The 18,560-nt window shown below is 42.7% G+C and overlaps 2 protein-coding genes and 1 long non-coding RNA gene across 4 annotated transcripts in view; 2 read left to right on the forward strand and 1 right to left on the reverse strand.

Annotated features, from left to right (window-relative positions):
* LOC120813120 (uncharacterized) overlaps window positions 1-964 on the reverse strand; it is a 1,691-nt gene extending 727 nt beyond the window's left edge. Inside the window, exons 1-2 of the long non-coding RNA XR_005710817.2 lie at window positions 825-964; window positions 237-301 (exon numbers count right to left, since the gene is read on the reverse strand). This is a non-coding gene — a long non-coding RNA (uncharacterized LOC120813120). The remainder of the gene's footprint in view (window positions 1-236; window positions 302-824) is intronic.
* Window positions 1-10,896, forward strand: part of LOC120829273 (Fc receptor-like protein 5) — a 29,480-nt gene extending 18,584 nt beyond the window's left edge. Inside the window, exons 10-12 of one of the 2 annotated variants that reach the window (XM_078083438.1) lie at window positions 10,271-10,321; window positions 10,590-10,649; window positions 10,779-10,896. In XM_078083438.1, coding sequence (XP_077939564.1) covers window positions 10,271-10,321; window positions 10,590-10,649; window positions 10,779-10,786 — 119 coding nt within the window. In that variant the 3' untranslated portion in view covers window positions 10,787-10,896. The remainder of the gene's footprint in view (window positions 1-10,270; window positions 10,322-10,589; window positions 10,650-10,778) is intronic. The other variant, XM_078083436.1, reaches the window with a different exon arrangement.
* LOC144383797 (uncharacterized) lies at window positions 2,598-6,983 on the forward strand. Its single transcript, XM_078083443.1, has 6 exons — window positions 2,598-2,747; window positions 2,854-2,889; window positions 4,646-4,945; window positions 5,048-5,308; window positions 6,268-6,567; window positions 6,670-6,983. The coding sequence occupies exons 1-6, from the start codon at window positions 2,711-2,713 to the stop codon at window positions 6,948-6,950; spliced, it is 1,215 nt and encodes a 404-aa protein (XP_077939569.1). The 5' UTR covers window positions 2,598-2,710; the 3' UTR covers window positions 6,951-6,983.
* Window positions 10,897-18,560: the final 7,664 nt, after the last annotated feature.

An 18,560-nucleotide genomic window follows, 5' to 3' on the forward strand; every position in this document is an offset into this window, starting at 1 on the left:
ACAACCTGTAGGTCCCATCTTCCACCATCTCCCTCCCTCTTGTTGGGAGCCATCTTTTTGTGTAAGAATAAAAACTAGAAAGACACCTTTTACCCTGACTCTGTCACCTTTCTTTGATTGTTGTTTTACTGTCCTGGAGTCTACAAAAGGGCCGTAACAGTAACATTGTCTTAACATCCCTTAGAAAACAGCAATTAAAGGCAATATTTACCAAAATGGACAATTTGGCGTCTCACCTGAACCCTTGATGCTGATGCATCACCAACTGCTCTGCATCTGTAGCTTCAGGCTGATGTTTTTCCTGCACATTACAGACACAGACCGTGCTTAGTTTACCGCTGACATTGTTCGAGATTAAAGGGAACAGACATAATCTTATTACTCTCCCAAGGATTATAAAAGCCTAATTATCACCAGTTAATATTACTTTTGAGTTGCTAGCCTGCTGGTTCTGGGCTAAAATAACATGGTCCCATTATGTGGGTTTGTTAGCATTATCCTTCTGCCGTCAACAAGGCATCACCGCGACAACACGATCCTGTAGATACACGCACTACAACATCAGGAGAATACGTCCCCTTCTGACTCAGAAGGCAGCGCAGGTACTGATTGAGGCTCTTGTCATCTCCCGCCTGGACTACTGCAACTCCCTCCTGGCTGGTCTCCCTGCCACCGTCATTCGACCTCTGCAGCTCATTCAGAATGCAGCAGCTCAACTGGTCTTCAACCTTCCGAAATTCTCCCACACTACTCCACTCCTCCGCTCTCTTCACTGGCTACCGGTAGCCGCCCGCATCCAGTTCAAAACATTGGTGCTCACGTACCATGCTGTGAATGGATCGGGTCCAGGACATGGTCAAACCCTACATCCCAACCCGCACTTTCCGCTCTGCATCTGCAAAACTGCTCGTCCCTCCCTCACTGAGAGCAAAACATTCGACTAGATCTCGACTCTTTGCTGTCCTTGCGCCGAAATGGTGGAACGAGCTCTCTGAAGACATCAGGACCGCAGAGAGCCTTCACATCTTCCGCCGCAAACTAAGGACACACCTCTTCAGACTCTATCTCGACTAAAGACTAACAAATTATAGCACTTAAATTGTACTTGTAACGTCACTTATCTATAGCAAATTGTAAATTGGCTTATTTGAGAAAATTGCACTTTCTTGTTTTCCTGAGTTTGTACCCTATGGTTGAATGCACTTATTGCACGTCGCTTTGGATGAAAGCGTCGGCTAAATGACATGTAATGTAAAAGAAGCCACACGTCTGCCTGTGTCATTCATTTTTTTATTTTTTCAGTGTGTCTTAGGCACAAGTCTGTCATCAGTCTGTCATCAGGCTCTCTCATCATAAAACCTGTAACACAGGCAGTTAAAATTAAAAACATATTTTGGGGTGACAATTGGGTCTTTCCCCAAACTTTGGTGGTGCCTAGTCCCTATGGACCATATGCAGACATATGCCCCTGGGTTCTGTCCCAGGTCGCCATGTCCACGTGACCCAGGAGACACATTATCAGGGCCTCCCTGACCGGTCCAACTTGTGGAAAACATTTTTTCACTTCCTGGCAGCGTGCTCCAAGATCTGACACCATCGGCTCAGGGCTTCATCACGTGCACTGCACTAATGCACGGGTCCACTGCATTAGTGCTAAATGATTTGTTTTTGAAGTTCATGGAACTTCATTAAGTTTCTAATTCTTAGAATTAAAACTTATTATACATCACACCTTTACAGAAACGGATGAGCCCTGGTGTGAATGTGGTCATGTGACGCCACACAACAGGAAGCAACACGTCTGTTATAAGTGAAGGGAAACAGGACATGTCAGTCTGAGAAGCCTTGTGGTTCTTCTCCTCACGCAATGGCTGGAGAATTATCTATAAAGCACAGATGTTGGATAAGATCTGTGAATGTCACGACTGAAGTGACATATGAAGACACATTTTTATTTTGTTGATCACGGGTCATTCATTACACACATATATATATATATATATATATATATATTCTGTGGAAGATGAGGAACTAAAGAGTTGGTGGAAATTATCTCCATTTACTTCATTAAGTCTCATGCGAATGAGGTGGTCTGTGAAAGAGACTTCAATATTTCCTATTTGATGTGTTTTAAAGGTTCTGTTGATTTATACCTTCTCTAAATGTATTGTTGAATATGTGAATAATATGTGCTTTTATTTTTCTATTGCAAAATACAAAAAGATGAACAACCCCAAAAAAAAGAATACAGCTTTTTTTCACTTTAATTTACACGTCTCAGGCTGCAGTTCAGTTGTGATGAAAGAGGCGTCCCAGAATGCTCCAAATCCTCCTGCTGCTGTGTTTTGCTGTTAGAGTTGAATGAGACTTTGATGCACAAAAAGGAACCTTATGATTGATCAAATAAAATGGCTCACTTACTATATTTAAGTCTAATTAAAAGTGGGTGGATTTATTTTGGTCTGGTCTTTATCTCAAAGGGTTTTTGTATCAGTCATTCTAAAATGATAGAAGACTTTTCTCTGGGTCACTGGATATATTTAAAATAAAGATCATAAACAGAAGCAGAGGTTAAAAAAAACCTCACATCTGATATTCATCTGTGGTCTCTGCATTTCCACATTTCTCTGCATGTTTCTCAACTTTCAAACTGTCTCTTGACACAAAGCGGAATCGTTTCTCACAAGCGAGTGTCAGCGTGGACGTGAGGATGGGACACACCTTGTTTGGTGCGTTGGGGCTTTTCTGTGAGTACTTTCTCTGTTTAAATCATAGTTTTCATAGATACAACTTTTTAAATGCCAGAAGTTAATAGTTTCTGTCAGTTTGATGATGTTTCTCACTTTATTTTAGCGCTGAATATTCTCCTCTACTGTGGACACGCTCAAGGTTTCTATACAACTTTCTTTATTTTGATACATTGACTCAAGACGACTCAACACCTTCTATCACTATTTTACATGTAATATTTCTCTTTAGTTAATTTATGATGAATACAAGACAGAAGACAAGATTCATTCTTTGCATGTTGTGTTTGTTTCTAGATGCTTTGCTGCATATTGAGCCAAACTGGTCCCCTTTATTTACTGGAGAGAAAGTTACCTTCATATGTGACTCAAGAGAAGGAAATGACACTGACTGGAATTAATCATTCAGGAGTAACTAAATGAGTAGTAACTGAATGAGTAATTGACAATTTATAAATTAGTTATTGATTTATTATTGATGACACAAATGGATCAAACACATCAGCAGAGTGTGGCGCCTCCTTCAGGTGAAATGTTCTCATTACTCAGTGAACATTTTATTATTTATTACAGGGAGACTGACTTTGACATCTTCTTCTGTCTGCAACTTTATGTTAAATTATAATTTTGTAGGAAAGATAAATCACTGATATCTTGTATCATTGTTCATTTAAGGAAACTGATTTAGTAAAGCAAAGAAGTAACTGTTACACAGACAGAGACGTGATCCTTTAACTCCTGCGTCCTCCTTGTATGAAGGAGAATCAGTGACTCTTCACTGTCGACATGGAGACCAGAGAAAGGAGAAGAATGCTGACTTCTACAAAGACAAAACACTTATTGAGATGGACACAAACCATCAACACACACATGAAATCACCATTTCTCTGATGTCTGATGGGAGCTCTTACAAGTGCAGATTTAAGGACAAAGAATCTGAAATAGAATATTTGAAATGTAAGATTAGTTACTATGTTTAAAGACATTGTACCAAACTCCTGTTTAAACCGGTCTTTTTCCGGCGATCGCCACCGAGCTAAAAACTGAAACAGTGGCGCCACTGCAGGTCCCTCCTCTGCTTTTGGAGTCTCTCTTTTCTTGCCATTATGCTGCAAATGTTTTAAACAAGATAAATCAATGCTGTAAATCAGAGATCTTCAACAGGGGGTCGGTCGGCGGAGGTACTGCACAACATTTTTGGTTGATAAGACAACCTTGTTTTCTCTCCACAAATTGAAATGTCTTCAGAATCAGAATTGTATTTATTGTCTTTAAATACACATTAACATGAATCCAACATATTGTAGCGAACAGATAAATTGATGGAGAAGACGTTATCTTTCAGTCCACAACGCACACATTCATCTTCCCACAGGAGCTCTCAAGCTGGGCACCAGTTCACTCAAAGCTCCTTTCATGCAAATACAACAGCACGGGGAGCAGCCAATCAGATATCGTTCATGCTCGCGTCTAAAGAGCACAAAGCTCAGAAATACAAGCTGGCGGACCAAACTCCGTAGGGAATCCCTGCTCCATCTCGCCATCAGTTTTGGGGTCCTTGGCCTGAACAACGTTGAAAACCCCTCCTGTAAATAATAATCAAGAGTGACGTACAAACTCTCCATGAAGCTCACTATACACACACGTATATATTTTTTTAATGTTTTCTCAGAGAGTTGAAGCATAAGCAGCATTAAACCAATAATATACCACAATATACCTCATCTGAAATAGAATATTTGAAATGTGAGATTAGTTACTGTGTTTAAAGACATTGTACCCAAACACCTGTTTAACACATGAAGACAGATAAAAAGATGGAGGACATCAGCAGTGACAGTAATCCACCAAGGACTCATCATAACACGTCTTTATTCTGTCAAACCTCTTTCCAACAGATGTCCCTCAGTCTGTCCTCACAGTGTCTCCATCATGGACGAGTCCTGGAGACTCAGTGACTCTGACCTGCAGTGTTGAACCTCCGTCTGCAGGATGGAGGTTCTTCTGGTATAAGGCTGTTCCCAAAGGGTCAATCGCCTACACCTATGAGCTTCTAGCTGGTGGCACCACTGGGACTGAACAGGATTCCTACATTATTCATGGACAGACACACACAGCAGGATATAAGTGCAGAGCTGGAAGAGGAGATCCTGTGTTTTACACTCAGAATAGTGATCTGAAGTTTGTCTGGTCTGGAGGTGAGTTTGTTCAGACTTTTATATTCTTGCACAAGGGAATAAATGTCCTTTTTGTGTTGCCATTGTTTGTCCTGTGTGTGTCTCCTAATGATGTGTCTTCAGGTGTGAATCCAGCAGCGTCTCTCACAGTGAGTCCTCACAGACTGCAGCACTTCAGCACAGAGTCACTGTCACTGATCTGTGAGGGAAACTCTGCTGAGTGGAGAGTGAAGAAGGCTGATGAAGATGGCAAGAGGTCAATCTGTTCTAAGTGGGGAGCAATGAATGGATCCACATGCAACACCGACACTAGAGCGAGTAGTGGAGTGTACTGGTGTGAGTCTGAAACACAGTCCAGCAATGCAGCCAACATCACTATACACAGTGAGTTTCTATTCATTTAAAGGTTTTTATATCTAAAGTATTTACACATCTTATTACAGAGTGCTGACATTTTTAAGGTGACTTCATGATGAGTTTAACTCAATATTTATTTGAACAAACGATTCAACAATCTTAGTTTAAAAATCCCTGATATCTTGTATCATTTAATTAAAAGATTTCCAACCATCTACAAACAACTTATCCTGCACACAGGGGGGCTGGAGTTTATCCTGGCCAAGTTTGGGAATTAGACAGGGTTCACCCTGGACTGTTTTCCAGCCAATCACAGGGCTAACAGAGAAACACAACCATTCACACACCTACAGGTAATTTAAAGTTACCGATCAACCTGATCCCCAACGCATGTCTTTGGACTGTGGGAGGAAGCTGGAGTACCCAGAGAGAACCCACACAGACACAGAGAGAACATGCAGACTCCACACAGAACCACTGGGCAGAGTCGAACCTATAGGACCATTTTGCTGTGAGGCGACAGTGATAACCACGACACCACCGTGCCGCCTTTGAACTGATTTAGTAAAGCAAAGAAGTAACTGTTCCACAGACACAGATGTGATCCTTTAACTCCTGCGTCCTCCTTGTATGAAGGAGAATCAGTGACTCTTCACTGTCGACATGGAGACCAGAGAAAGGAGAAGAATGCTGACTTCTACAAAGACAAAACACTTATTGAGATGGACACAAACCATCAACACACACATGAAATCACCATTTCTCTGATGTCTGATGGGAGCTCTTACAAGTGAAGATTTAAGGACAAAGAACCTGAAATAGAATATTTGAAATGTGAGATTAGTTACTGTGTTTAAAGACATTGTACCCAAACACCTGTTTAACACATGAAGACAGATAAAAAGATGGAGGACATCAGCAGTGACAGTAATCCACCAAGGACTCATCATAACACGTCTTTATTCTGTCAAACCTCTTTCCAACAGATGTCCCTCGTCCTGTCCTCACAGTGTCTCCATCATGGACGAGTCCTGGAGACTCAGTGACTCTGACCTGCAGTGTTGAACCTCCGTCTGCAGGATGGAGGTTCTTCTGGTATAAGGCTGTTCCCGAAGGGTCAATCGCCTACACCTATGAGCTTCTAGCTGGTGGCACCACTGGGACTGAACAGGATTCCTACATTCTTCATGGACAGACACACACAGCAGGATATGCGTGCAGAGCTGGAAGAGGAGATCCTGTGTCTTACACTCAGTATAGTCGTGTGAAGTTTGTCTGGTCTGGAGGTGAGTTTGTTCAGACTTTTATATTCTTGCACAAGGGAATAAATGTCCTTTGTGTGTTGACATTGTTTGTCCTGTGTGTGTCTCCTAATGATGTGTCTTCAGGTGTGAATCCAGCAGCGTCTCTCACAGTGAGTCCTCACAGACTGCAGCACTTCAGCACAGAGTCACTGTCACTGATCTGTGAGGGAAACTCTGCTGAGTGGAGAGTGAAGAAGGCTGATGAAGATGGCAAGAGGTCAATCTGTCCTAACTGGGGAGAAATGACTGGATCCACATGCAACACCAACGCTAGAGCGAGTAGTGGAGTGTACTGGTGTGAGTCTGTAACACAGTCCAGCAATGCAGCCAACATCACTATACACAGTGAGTTTATATTCATTTAAAGGTTTTTATATCTAAAGTATTTACACATCTTATTACAGAGTGCTGACATTTTTAAGGTGACTTCATGATGAGTTTAACTCAATATTTATTTGAACAAACGATTCAACAATCTTAGTTTAAAAATCCCTGATATCTTGTATCATTTAATTAAAAGATTTCCAACCATCCATAAACTACTTATCCTGCACACAGGGGGGCTGGAGTTTATCCCGGCCAAGTTTGGGCGATAGACAGGGTTCACCCTGGACTGTTTGCCAGCCAATCACAGGGCTAACACAGAAACACAACCATTCACACACCTACAGGCAATTTAAAGTTACCGATCCACCTGATCCCCAACGCATGTCTTTGGACTGTGGGAGGAAGCTGGAGTACCCAGAGAGAACCCACACAGACACAGAGAGAACATGCAGACTCCACACAGAACCACTGGGCGTAGTCGAACCAAGGACCTTTTTGCTGTGAGGCGACAGTGATAACCACCACACCACCGTGCCGCCTTTGAACTGATTTAGTAAAGCAAAGAAGTAACTGTTCCACAGACACAGATGTGATCCTTTAACTCCTGCGTCCTCCTTGTATGAAGGAGAATCAGTGACTCTTCACTGTCGACATGGAGACCAGAGAAAGGAGAAGAATGCTGACTTCTACAAAGACAAAACACTTATTGAGATGGACACAAACCATCAACACACACATGAAATCACCATTTCTCTGATGTCTGATGGGAGCTCTTACAAGTGCAGATTTAAGGACAAAGAACCTGAAATAGAATATTTGAAATGTGAGATTAGTTACTATGTTTAAAGACATTGTACCCAAACACCTGTTTAACACATGAAGACAGATAAAAAGATGGAGGACATCAGCAGTGATAGTAATCCACCAAGGACTCATCATAACACGTCTTTATTCTGTCAAACCTCTTTCCAACAGATGTCCCTCGTCCTGTCCTCACAGTGTCTCTATCATGGACGAGTCCTGGAGACTCAGTGACTCTGACCTGCAGTGTTGAACCTCCGTCTGCAGGATGGAGGTTCTTCTGGTATAAGGCTGTTCCCGAAGGGTCAATTGCCTACACCTATGAGCTTCTAGCTGGTGGCACCACTGGGACTGAACAGGATTCCTACATTCTTCATGGACAGACACACACAGCAGGATATGCGTGCAGAGCTGGAAGAGGAGATCCTGTGTCTTACACTCAGTATAGTCGTGTGAAGTTTGTCTGGTCTGGAGGTGAGTTTGTTCAGACTTTTATATTCTTGCACAAGGGAATAAATGTCCTTTTTGTGTTGACATTGTTTGTCCTGTGTGTGTCTCCTAATGATGTGTCTTCAGGTGTGAATCCAGCAGCGTCTCTCACAGTGAGTCCTCACAGACTGCAGCACTTCAGCACAGAGTCACTGTCACTGATCTGTGAGGGAAACTCTGATGAGTGGAGAGTGAAGAAGGCTGATGAAGATGGCAAGAGGTCAATCTGTCCTAACTGGGGAGAAATGACTGGATCCACATGCAACACCAACGCTAGAGCGAGTAGTGGAGTGTACTGGTGTGAGTCTGTAACACAGTCCAGCAATGCAGCCAACATCACTATACACAGTGAGTTTATATTCATTTAAAGGTTTTTATATCTAAAGTATTTACACATCTATTTACAGAGTGCTGACATTTTTTAGGTGACTTCATGATGAGTTCAACTCAATATTAATTTGAACAAACGATTCAACAATCTTAGTTTGTTGCAGTATCATTTCTCTGTATTTTCCAACACGTCTTTGTGGTTTACTTTCCTCTCTATGACCATTGACATCCACCATTGACTTTAAACCAGGAGGAGCTGTAGAGTTATCTGCTCACTTTGTACCTTTTAGACCATTCTGTAGCTCACTGCCACTAAGTGGACATTTGTCTCCCGACATATTGAGCATTAATTAAAGATGTAACTGTGAGCATGTACGTCACCAAAGGGCCGTCTCTTCTATCCATGAAATGCAGCTATTCGCTCAGCTACTGTGTGAATGTGAATAACAAATGTAAACTATAAATGTCTTCTTCTCATTGTTCATCAGCTTGTTTGACTTCCTGTCCTCTGGTCTCTTTACAGGTGGTGATGTCATCCTGGTGAGTTCTGTCCATCCTGTGACTGAGGGACATTCCGTCACTCTTGGCTGCAAGTTGAGGACAGAAAACCTTCTTTATAATGTGGATTTCTATAAAAATGACAAACTCATCCCAAATCCTGTCAGAGGGGAGCTGCTTATCTCTGCAGTTACTAAGTCAGATGAAGGCTTTTATAAATGTAGAGGAAGGAAATCACCTCAAGGTTTGGAGACTTTGACCTCAGCAGAGAGCTGGTTGTCAGTGAAATGTGAGTACGAGTTTTGTAACATGTGTTACAGTCTGAGTGAGAAAAGGTGTCACTGAATTAGAAGTTATCTTAAGATAAACTATTTGTTTGTGTGAGACAATATAGTTTTAAAGATGTTCATGTTCAAAAACACATAATATTAGAGATGTAACATGAGCAGCAGTGAAAGGTGAATGTTGTGCGATCAAGGGTTCATGTTTGTGTATTTGAGTACCTGTGTTTTTACTAGTTTTACTTTATTTTAAGTATGTTTTTCTGGCTCTGTGACACTCTGAGATCTGTTGATGAAGAGTGTGTTATAAATAAACTGTATTATTATTGTTACTTGTGTATCTCTTCATGGTTGGTGTGTACTTGTGTGTAGATCCTGAAGAAGCAGCATCAAGCTCTGTGTTTCTCGTGCCGTTGGTTGTTGGTCTGGTTTCTGGAGTTTTACTGATTATTCTCCTGCTGCTGTTTCTGCGTCGCTACAGAAAGTCAGAAGGTGAGATCTTTTCCTTCTGATATCAGACTGATTTCACTGAAATAAGTCAAAGTCACAGATATTATTACACACACTAATTAATGATCAATGTGAAACCTTTTTCTTGCAGCTTCAAGCCTCAGCAGGTTGGTACAAGCCTCTCTTCTCTCACTCTGAACATGGCAGCAGGACTTTACATGTTCCTCATTAAATCCTCTGTATTTACTTCATGTTTTGGACCCACAAGGTCTCAGAGGACCAATCAGAGCCCAGCTACAGACCACATGATCAACCAGGGTGAAACTCAAGACGGACATTACGCTTCTCTTCTTCATGGTCAGCTTTAATCCTGATTTATTTAATAATGTCTTCTTAACTTTAATGCTAACATTTACATTTCTGCTTATCTGTTTGAGAAGATTCTATAATTGATACAAAGTGGTTCAAATAATTGATACGACCTCGTCTTCATCCTCACTGCTCTGCAGGTGATTCTTGTCTCTATGAAGCAATCGGAGGCTCTGAGGAACCTGAACATGGTTCAGTAAATCCTGTGTGTTCATCACACAGCTGTTAAAATACTAGAATCAGATGATCAAGTGACTGGTTGACCGTCCTTTAAATTAAAGACAAAGTGTATCGATGATGTCACAGATTCTGTGTTTGAGCTTAAAGACATTGATGGTTCATGTGAATACTTCTATAAGGGAACAAGCTGCAGCAGTTGGGATGCTTTTGTAGGCCAGCAGAGCTTTAATAAAGGAGAATAAAGTGTCTCTTCATGCATTCATCTGATCCTTCTAACAGGGACGAATGATGAACCAGAGGAGAGAGTTTATGAAAATGTGAGGATGGAAACAGCTGCAGGTACTTCAAGTACAACACACCATGTAGTACAATCTGAGTGTACTTGTGTATTACTACCAGCAGTCAGCAAAGGTCAAACACAACACTTACACCTGTTACTCTTAAATAACCTTTAATCTCTTTTATCAGATGGATAAAAACATCTGCATGGACAGAACCAGGGGAACGTGTCACGGTGTGGTTCACTTCCTGTCTTATTTTGTAGTTTTCTGCCACTCGTGTCCCCGGGTAACTTCACTTCCTGCCTTGTCTCGTCATCACCTGTGTTCGTCTAATAGTTTCCACCTGTGTCCAATCACCTGCACCTCCCTTGTGTATTTAAGCCGTGTGTCTCTTGTGTCACTTGTCGCGTCATTGTCTTTCGTCTTGGATCGTCGTAGTCTCTTGCCTGTGTGCGTTTGCCCCCAGTTCCGGTGTTTTTTGATCCTTGTGACTATTAAAGTCTTTTGTTTGCCGCAAGTCTGCGTTTGAGTCCTGCCTTCCAACCTCACACCCTGACAGAACGGATGACGACATGAAAAACCACATCTTTGTCTTTCTGAGTAATTATTGTGTCAACTTCTTCTTTCTTGATATGAGACAGTATTTTGTAGTTAACCCACAAAACGATCATTTAACGGAAATACATCATATGTCTTTAAAATAGTAGATTAATACTTTTACTTATTCAAATGTTGGTTTTCAGTGTTTACTGTACATTTCATTTTTATCTCCTCAGTCACTTTGTTTTAAAGCTTTTTTGAAGGCTGGTTCGGAGGCTTGTTTGAAAAACGGAAAAAAGTAGTTTGACGTCTTTGAGCTTCAGAATGTTGGTGATATTACTCAATATGAAGTAATGGTTTCATTTAAACGATTCAAATAAATGTTTATCTTTTACTTTTTAAGAGTTTTAACAGGTGCTGTTTGTATTTTATCTTAACCTGTTTGTGTTTAACCTTATTATGCATCAATAAACTTCTAAACAGTGTTTCCTACAGTCATTTCTTTAATTAAATATTAGAGATCACAGGGAACATATGTCCACATGCTCCTCCTGCATCACATTAGTAAGATTCATCCAAACAAAATTCATATATTGTATATATATGAATATAAAATATACTTTATATATATATCTATGGGTGCATGACATGCTGCTCTCCATGAGTCAGGTGCAGAGCGTGGGTGACCATTCCCCTTAAGGATGGCGCGTGCTTCTGCGTCTTTACGCACCGTTGTGTCGACGCACTCGTTTCAACTCATGGTTCTAAAAGTCTTGCGTGTGTTGCAGAGCAATTCACCGCCAGAACAACAGGCGGAGTAACGTGTTTTTGTTGAAGACGACCTAGAGAGTCACGTCTTTGTGTGGAAGTCGTTGGTTTGTTTATTTATGTATCATAGACTTTATTGCCTCGTGCATCGACACTGCAGCTTTTCATCGCGGACACATTTGTCTCGTATTTTCCTCCACAACTTTGTTCCCCTCGACCGACAAACCGACGTTTGCGGAGATCTCCCTCCATGAATCAGAGGCCATGTGCGCGTCCTCATAGTCCACCAATGACGGGAGGCTCGCGACGCAAGTCTAGAAAAATGGGTCGACAGGAGGTGTGAAAAGACGCGCAAGGGGCTCGTGTGCAGGTCCTTGTGTCTCTCTGGAAACGCAGAAGCATAAACTAGGCCTCATACGTAGTGGAGTCATCAGTGACATGTGACTCCATGACATATGAGGCGCAACAGCGCCCCCTCCTGGACAAATACTGTTCATACACCCACTCTCAACAGCGGACCACTGCATGTTCCCCAAGCAACGCGGGTCCGGCCCGGAGCTCCTGAAGACGTCTCTGTCCCCCCCGCTGGTTATGAGGTGAGGGGTGAGCGGGTGCGAGTGTCCGTAGTGGAGTCGCCTCAGCCGGGGCTGCGCGGCCCCCTCGCCGGAGGGTCTCGAAGAAACTTTTCAGAAAATCTTCAGAGGCTCAGAGCGAACTCTGTTTTATTTACTTCAGAACAAAAAATCTAATTATAAAGAGTTACAGATAAAACAGGATAACAGTCTCAATTCTGAACAAAAACGGATAAAAGTGTTGAGATCCTGGAAAAACGGTCAGACTCGTTCCTGAGGCAGGTCTTGATCTACAGCTTCTCTATCAATTCAATTTCAATTCAATTCATTTTATTTTGTATAGCCCATAATCACAAATTACAAATCTGCCTTAGAGGGCTTTACAGTCTGTACACATACAACATCCTCTGTCCAGAAACCCTCCATCGGCACAGGAACAACTCCCCAAAAAATGAAAAAAAAAACTTCCAAGAGGGAAAAAAGGGAAGAAACCTTAGGGAGAACGTCAGAGGAGGGATCCCACTCCCGGGATGGACAGACTACAATGGATGCCATGTGTACAGAATGAACAATGTATAATACATGCAATTCCTATGACAGAAATTATTCAAGTAACTGTAGTAAGCCAGGCGCACAGCAGGACCACTGCAGGGGCACCCAACCATCAGATAGAACCACCATCCACAGAAGCCTGTGGGGAGGGAGAGCACAGAGACTTTAGGAGAGGGTAATGTTGGTTTACGAGTACAGTGATATGATTAATATCTAAAATAATCATGATGATGGCAGCAGCAGGCGTAAGCAGGGCCACGGCAGGTGTCAGGACCAGAGTCCCGAAGGAACCACAGTCTCCGGTCCAACAAACTCCCGTTCTCCGATCAAACTGTCCCTTTTATAACACCAGAAAGACCGGATTCATGAAAGTCCTCAAAGAAGCACAGAGGGGGAAACAAAACCTTCAAGGCCTATGAGGCCATAAACAAGTGTCCACCTGTTACTTAGAATCTCACCTCTTTGCAGAACTGCTGTCACTTCCGTCTCATCAGGATTCCTCATTTTTGAACACAAACATATATTTAGTGTTTTAGTTTTAAGTGGCATGCTCGATCTTACGTTTCCCACAGAACGATGTGATACCAGCAACATGCAGATAGGACTCATCAACGGTGCGTCATCCAGGTGATTCCGGAGGTAGATACTCAGTAGCAACAAAGGCTGACTAGTTAACAATCTAAGATAATTCACAATAAAAATTCATAAAAAAAGGAAAGGGGCACCAGCCTGAAATATCAAACAACCCAGTTCAATGCGGTTCATTTTTTCCTTATGTTTTCACTTTGTCTTGCTCCGTTTTATTTGGGTCAACAGAAACACAGAAATGGAGAGTTGTCTTACTTTTATTGTGATGGTCTTATATTCAGTTACGGATTTACAGGTGCTGTGGCCCCAGGTAAACACGTGACTCTGGTCCCTGGTCGAACTTCACGTTCCTCACAATGGAGCGACCTACAACCAGAGTTGGCTTCTGTGTCGCTGAGTGGGGAGAAGCGGTGTGAAACGGGAAAAGTGGTTGGTGGTGAACCGTGTGCTTCGAGACTCGAGCTTACTCCGGACAGTCAGCAGCCTCCCTGCTGGGGGGGTTGCCGGGGGACGGCTAGCAGGAGCTAACGACTGAGCTTCCATGGAGCCGTGCTTCTACCTCACTAAGCCTCGCCTCCGACATATCAAATATACTACATTACATGTACCACGCAAGGGAGGCAGAGGAATAGCTAAACATGTGACAGACCAAACGAGAGAGAGCAGGAGAGGGAGGGAAGACGTCACTAGGTTAGCTGCAAAGCTAATGTAGCTAATGCTAGTGGAACTAGCGTCGATGCTAAACAATGGCTAAGTAATTATTTGATTAAATGAAACGTTGCTAGAAGATGGACGGGTGTGCGTGTTAAACGACACGTCAGATAGATAACAGATAGTTTCCCGCTTGTACCGATAAATATTAGACACAATCTGTGAAAGTTTGATGGCAACAGGAAGTGAAGCAACACGCCTCACCGCATAGACGCTGCTTCTGATTCCTAATATGATAAATACTTTTACACTGTCACATTTCATGAGGCGAGTGCATCACTAAAGACTATTTCTATAACCAGAGTGTGAGCTAACGTGAGCCTGATCACTGTCTTTCGAATTGATCCTAGCAAGATCAATAGCAGAAACTAAGCTTAGTATCGATACTTTTGGTATTGATCTGACCAAGTAGAGAGAAAAATGACATCCTCTTGACCATCATGTATCAATGTGAGGACTGCAGTTAGTGGACAGATGTGTTGACTCCTCCGGGTCTACATCTGTACCGTATGATCACATCGCCAGCAGATCCTTTTCCCATCGGCCTTGTAGCCACAATCTCATTACATAATCAATGTCTGTCAAATCAACATTTATAGCCATTATTTCTGATGAAAATTATTCTACTAAATACAGATTCAAATATGTATTTTCCTGGCATATCAAATCAAACTGTTGGCAAACAGCAGGATACAATTAGCTTACATTGATGCTCACAGCAGAGACGGACAAACTGTTTTAATGATACTGTTACAGGGTAAAGAATATCCAACTCTGACCTTCCTCCAGGATGTGAAATCGTGCGCCATCGTCGGCCTAAGAGGTGATGGCGGTGTGGGTACGGAACGACGCGAGGCGGAGCGAGAGGCACCGGGCTCCCAGAGAGCCTCCCCGTACCTCACCGATCTGAAATGTCCTCAGAGGACACCTACGAGTCCTCCTTTAGTCTGGGACTCAAGGGCGTAGGTTTGTTCTCAGCATTCGTAGGGAAACCACAAGACCATTCAAAAAAAAAAAATGTAACGTTGATATTAAGTTGAACAGGTAAACTTTAATAATATATGCTAACATATGTGTAACTTGGCACGGAGTTTAATCTTAGTTTAAATATTATATGGTTTTCTACTTTAAATAAATAATAACGACAAATGAAATGATCAGAACAGAATCAGAATCTCCCCGTCGATTCCAAAGTATCAGTATCATTGGCATCAGTTTCTCATCCCAATTTATTGCAGCTTTTTACTACCTAAATGTGACCGGGGCAACTGATGTGCCTGGCCGCAGTGAGACAACGCCACTCTGGGACTTGCACCCAGAGAATACCACATATAAATGTTAGCTTCTCATTTGTTTTAAGAAAGGGAGCAGAGAGGTGAATTTCTAGTTTCTTTTGAACAGTGTCTAGTTTTATTTATGGATAGGCTTCATGTTAGTTAAGTCTGTTTAAAAATAAGGCTTTTATTACAAAAATATCTTCTATGCTAAAAATCGATGTCGCTACACTGAGGTGTTTTACCAGCACAAGGTGACTATCAGGGAGGCCTAAAGGAGTGGGGGAGTGAAGGGGAAAGGGGCCACCACCAGGGAGCAGAAAGGAGAAGTCACACATGCACTGCAAAACACACAAATTAGAATACAACAAATATAAAACATGCCAAATAAACTATGAATGAGGAAGCCCTCCACCTGTGAACCACGACCTATAGACCTATGATCAGCCCACCTGCACTGGCATTGAGGACCCCAGTGTAGGACACACTCCAGTAGGTTTACGGAAGAAAAGAACAAAGAAACTAAACAACTTGTCTGGAAAGAAAAAAACAACAACAACAATGCATAATCAAAATACTGGATAAAACAAAGTAACCATAAATACAAAATATATTTGCAAAGGGGCAAAAACAGCAGTGAACTCCGCAATCACCGAAAAGCCGACATCACTTCCCCGTTCCTGCCACAAAACAAATAAGCACATGTCACACACAACATATAAAACTCCACCCAACATCACGGCACCGCTATGGAGCATATCCACACAAAAACAAAAACATCCCCGCTCCACTACAAAAACAGACACACCTGGAGACTGCACAGATGGCGTGGGAGCTCCACGACCAGTCCTTCAGCGCCCAGTCCTTCTGCGCCCAGTCCTTCTGCGCCCAGTCCTGCCGTAGTCGTTCCCGAGACAAGTGTGGAGCTCGGGAAACCTGGGGCGAACCCTACATTTAAACCAGGAAGTAATCTGGCCTCACCTGTTGGGAATCACTAATTAAAGTGCTGTGGCCAAACAGGTAGAGGGAGCTACTCATCACATAAATGTAAAATAATTATTCAGATAATAGCCAGTGTGAACAATAACACTCAAGGGTAACATTGTCTTAACATCCCTTAGAAAACAGCAATTCAAGGCAATATTTACCAAAATGGACAATTTGGCGTCTCACCTGAACCCTTGATGCTGATGCATCACCAACTGCTCTACATCTGTAGCTTCAGGCTGATGTTTTTCCTGCACATTACAGACACAGACCGTGCTTAGTTTACCACTGACATTGTTCGAGATTAAAGGGAACAGACATAACCTTATTACTCTCCCAGGGATTATAAAAGCCTAATTATCACCAGTTAATATTACTTTTGAGTTGCTAGCCTGCTGGTTCTGGGCTAAAATAACATGGTCCCATTATGTGGGTTTGTTAGCTTTATCCTTCTGCCGTCAACAAGGCAGCTGCTTCTAACGCAATGGACCAATCCATCTCCAGTGGTGTCCTTCTCACTACGCCACAGTAGCTGTGGGCACTTTGCCAAGGTCACGGTTATGTTGACAAAAAGTATGATAGTAATGTAAGCGTCTATGGTTTAGTCTGTGAATTTGTATTGTTTGTATTTTGAAGTATGTTGTCAGGCAAAAGTGTAGAGATGTGGATATGTTTGATTTCACTTCAATTGTAAATAAATTGTTGTTGCTTGAGAAGACGCTCATCCTTCTGGACCTCTCTGCTGCATTTGACACGGTCAACCACCAGATCCTTATTTCCTCCCTTCAGGAACTTGGTGTCACAGGCTCTGCTCTCTCCCTTCTCTCGTCCTACCTCGACGGCCGCACCTACCGGGTAACCTGGCGAGGATCTGTGTCGGAACCTTGTCCTCTTACTACTGGAGTTCCTCAGGGTTCCGTGCTGGGTCCCCTCCTGTTCTCGCTTTACACCAACTCTCTTGGCGCTGTCATTCGCTCGCATGGCTTCTCTTACCACAGCTATGCCGATGACACCCAACTAATTCTCTCCTTCCCTCACTCGGACACCCAGGTGGCGGCTCGGATCTCTGCCTGTCTAACTGACATCTCTTAGTGGATGTCCGCCCACCATCTGAAAATCAACCCCGACAAGCCTGAACTACTTCTTTTTCCCGGAAAAGATTTGCTCGACTGGTCTTCAACCTTCCGAAATTCTCCCACACTACTCCACTCCTCCGCTCTCTTCACTGGCTACCGGTGGCCGCCCGCATCCAGTTCAAAACATTGGTGCTCACGTACCATGTTGTGAATGGATCGGGTCCAGCTTACATCCAGGACATGGTCAAACCCTACATCCCAACCCGCACTGTCCGCTCTGCATCTGCAAAACTACTCGTCCCTCCATCACTGAGAGCAAAACACTCGACTAGATCTCGACTCTTTGCTGTCCTTGTGCCGAAATGGTGGAACGAGCTCTCTGAAGACACCAGGACCGCAGAGAGCCTTCACATCTTCCGCCGCAAACTAAGGACACACCTCTTCAGACTCTATCTCGACTAAAGACTAACAAATTGTAGCACTTAAATTGTACTTGTAACGTCACTCATCTATATCAAATTGTAAATTGGCTTATTTGAGGAAATTGCACTTTCTTGTTCTCCTGAGTTTGTACCCTATGGTTGAATGCACTTATTGCACGTCGCTCTGGATAAAAGCGTCGGCTAAATGACATGTAATGTAATGTAATGTAAAAGAAGCCACACGTCTGCCTGTGTCAATCATCTTTTAATTTTTTCAGTGTGTCTCAGGCACAAGTCTGTCATCAGTCTGTCATCAGGCTCTCTCATCATGAAACCTGTAACACAGGCAGTTACAATTAAAAACATATTTTGGCGGGACAATTGGGTCTTTCCCCAAACTTTGGTGGTGCCTCGTCCCTATGGACCATATGCAGACATACACCCCTGGGTCCTGTCCCAGGTGACCCAGGAGACACATT

This window comes from Gasterosteus aculeatus, chromosome 2 (genome assembly GCF_964276395.1).
Source record: "Gasterosteus aculeatus chromosome 2, fGasAcu3.hap1.1, whole genome shotgun sequence".
In the NCBI taxonomy this organism is placed as follows: Eukaryota; Metazoa; Chordata; class Actinopteri; order Perciformes; family Gasterosteidae; genus Gasterosteus; species Gasterosteus aculeatus.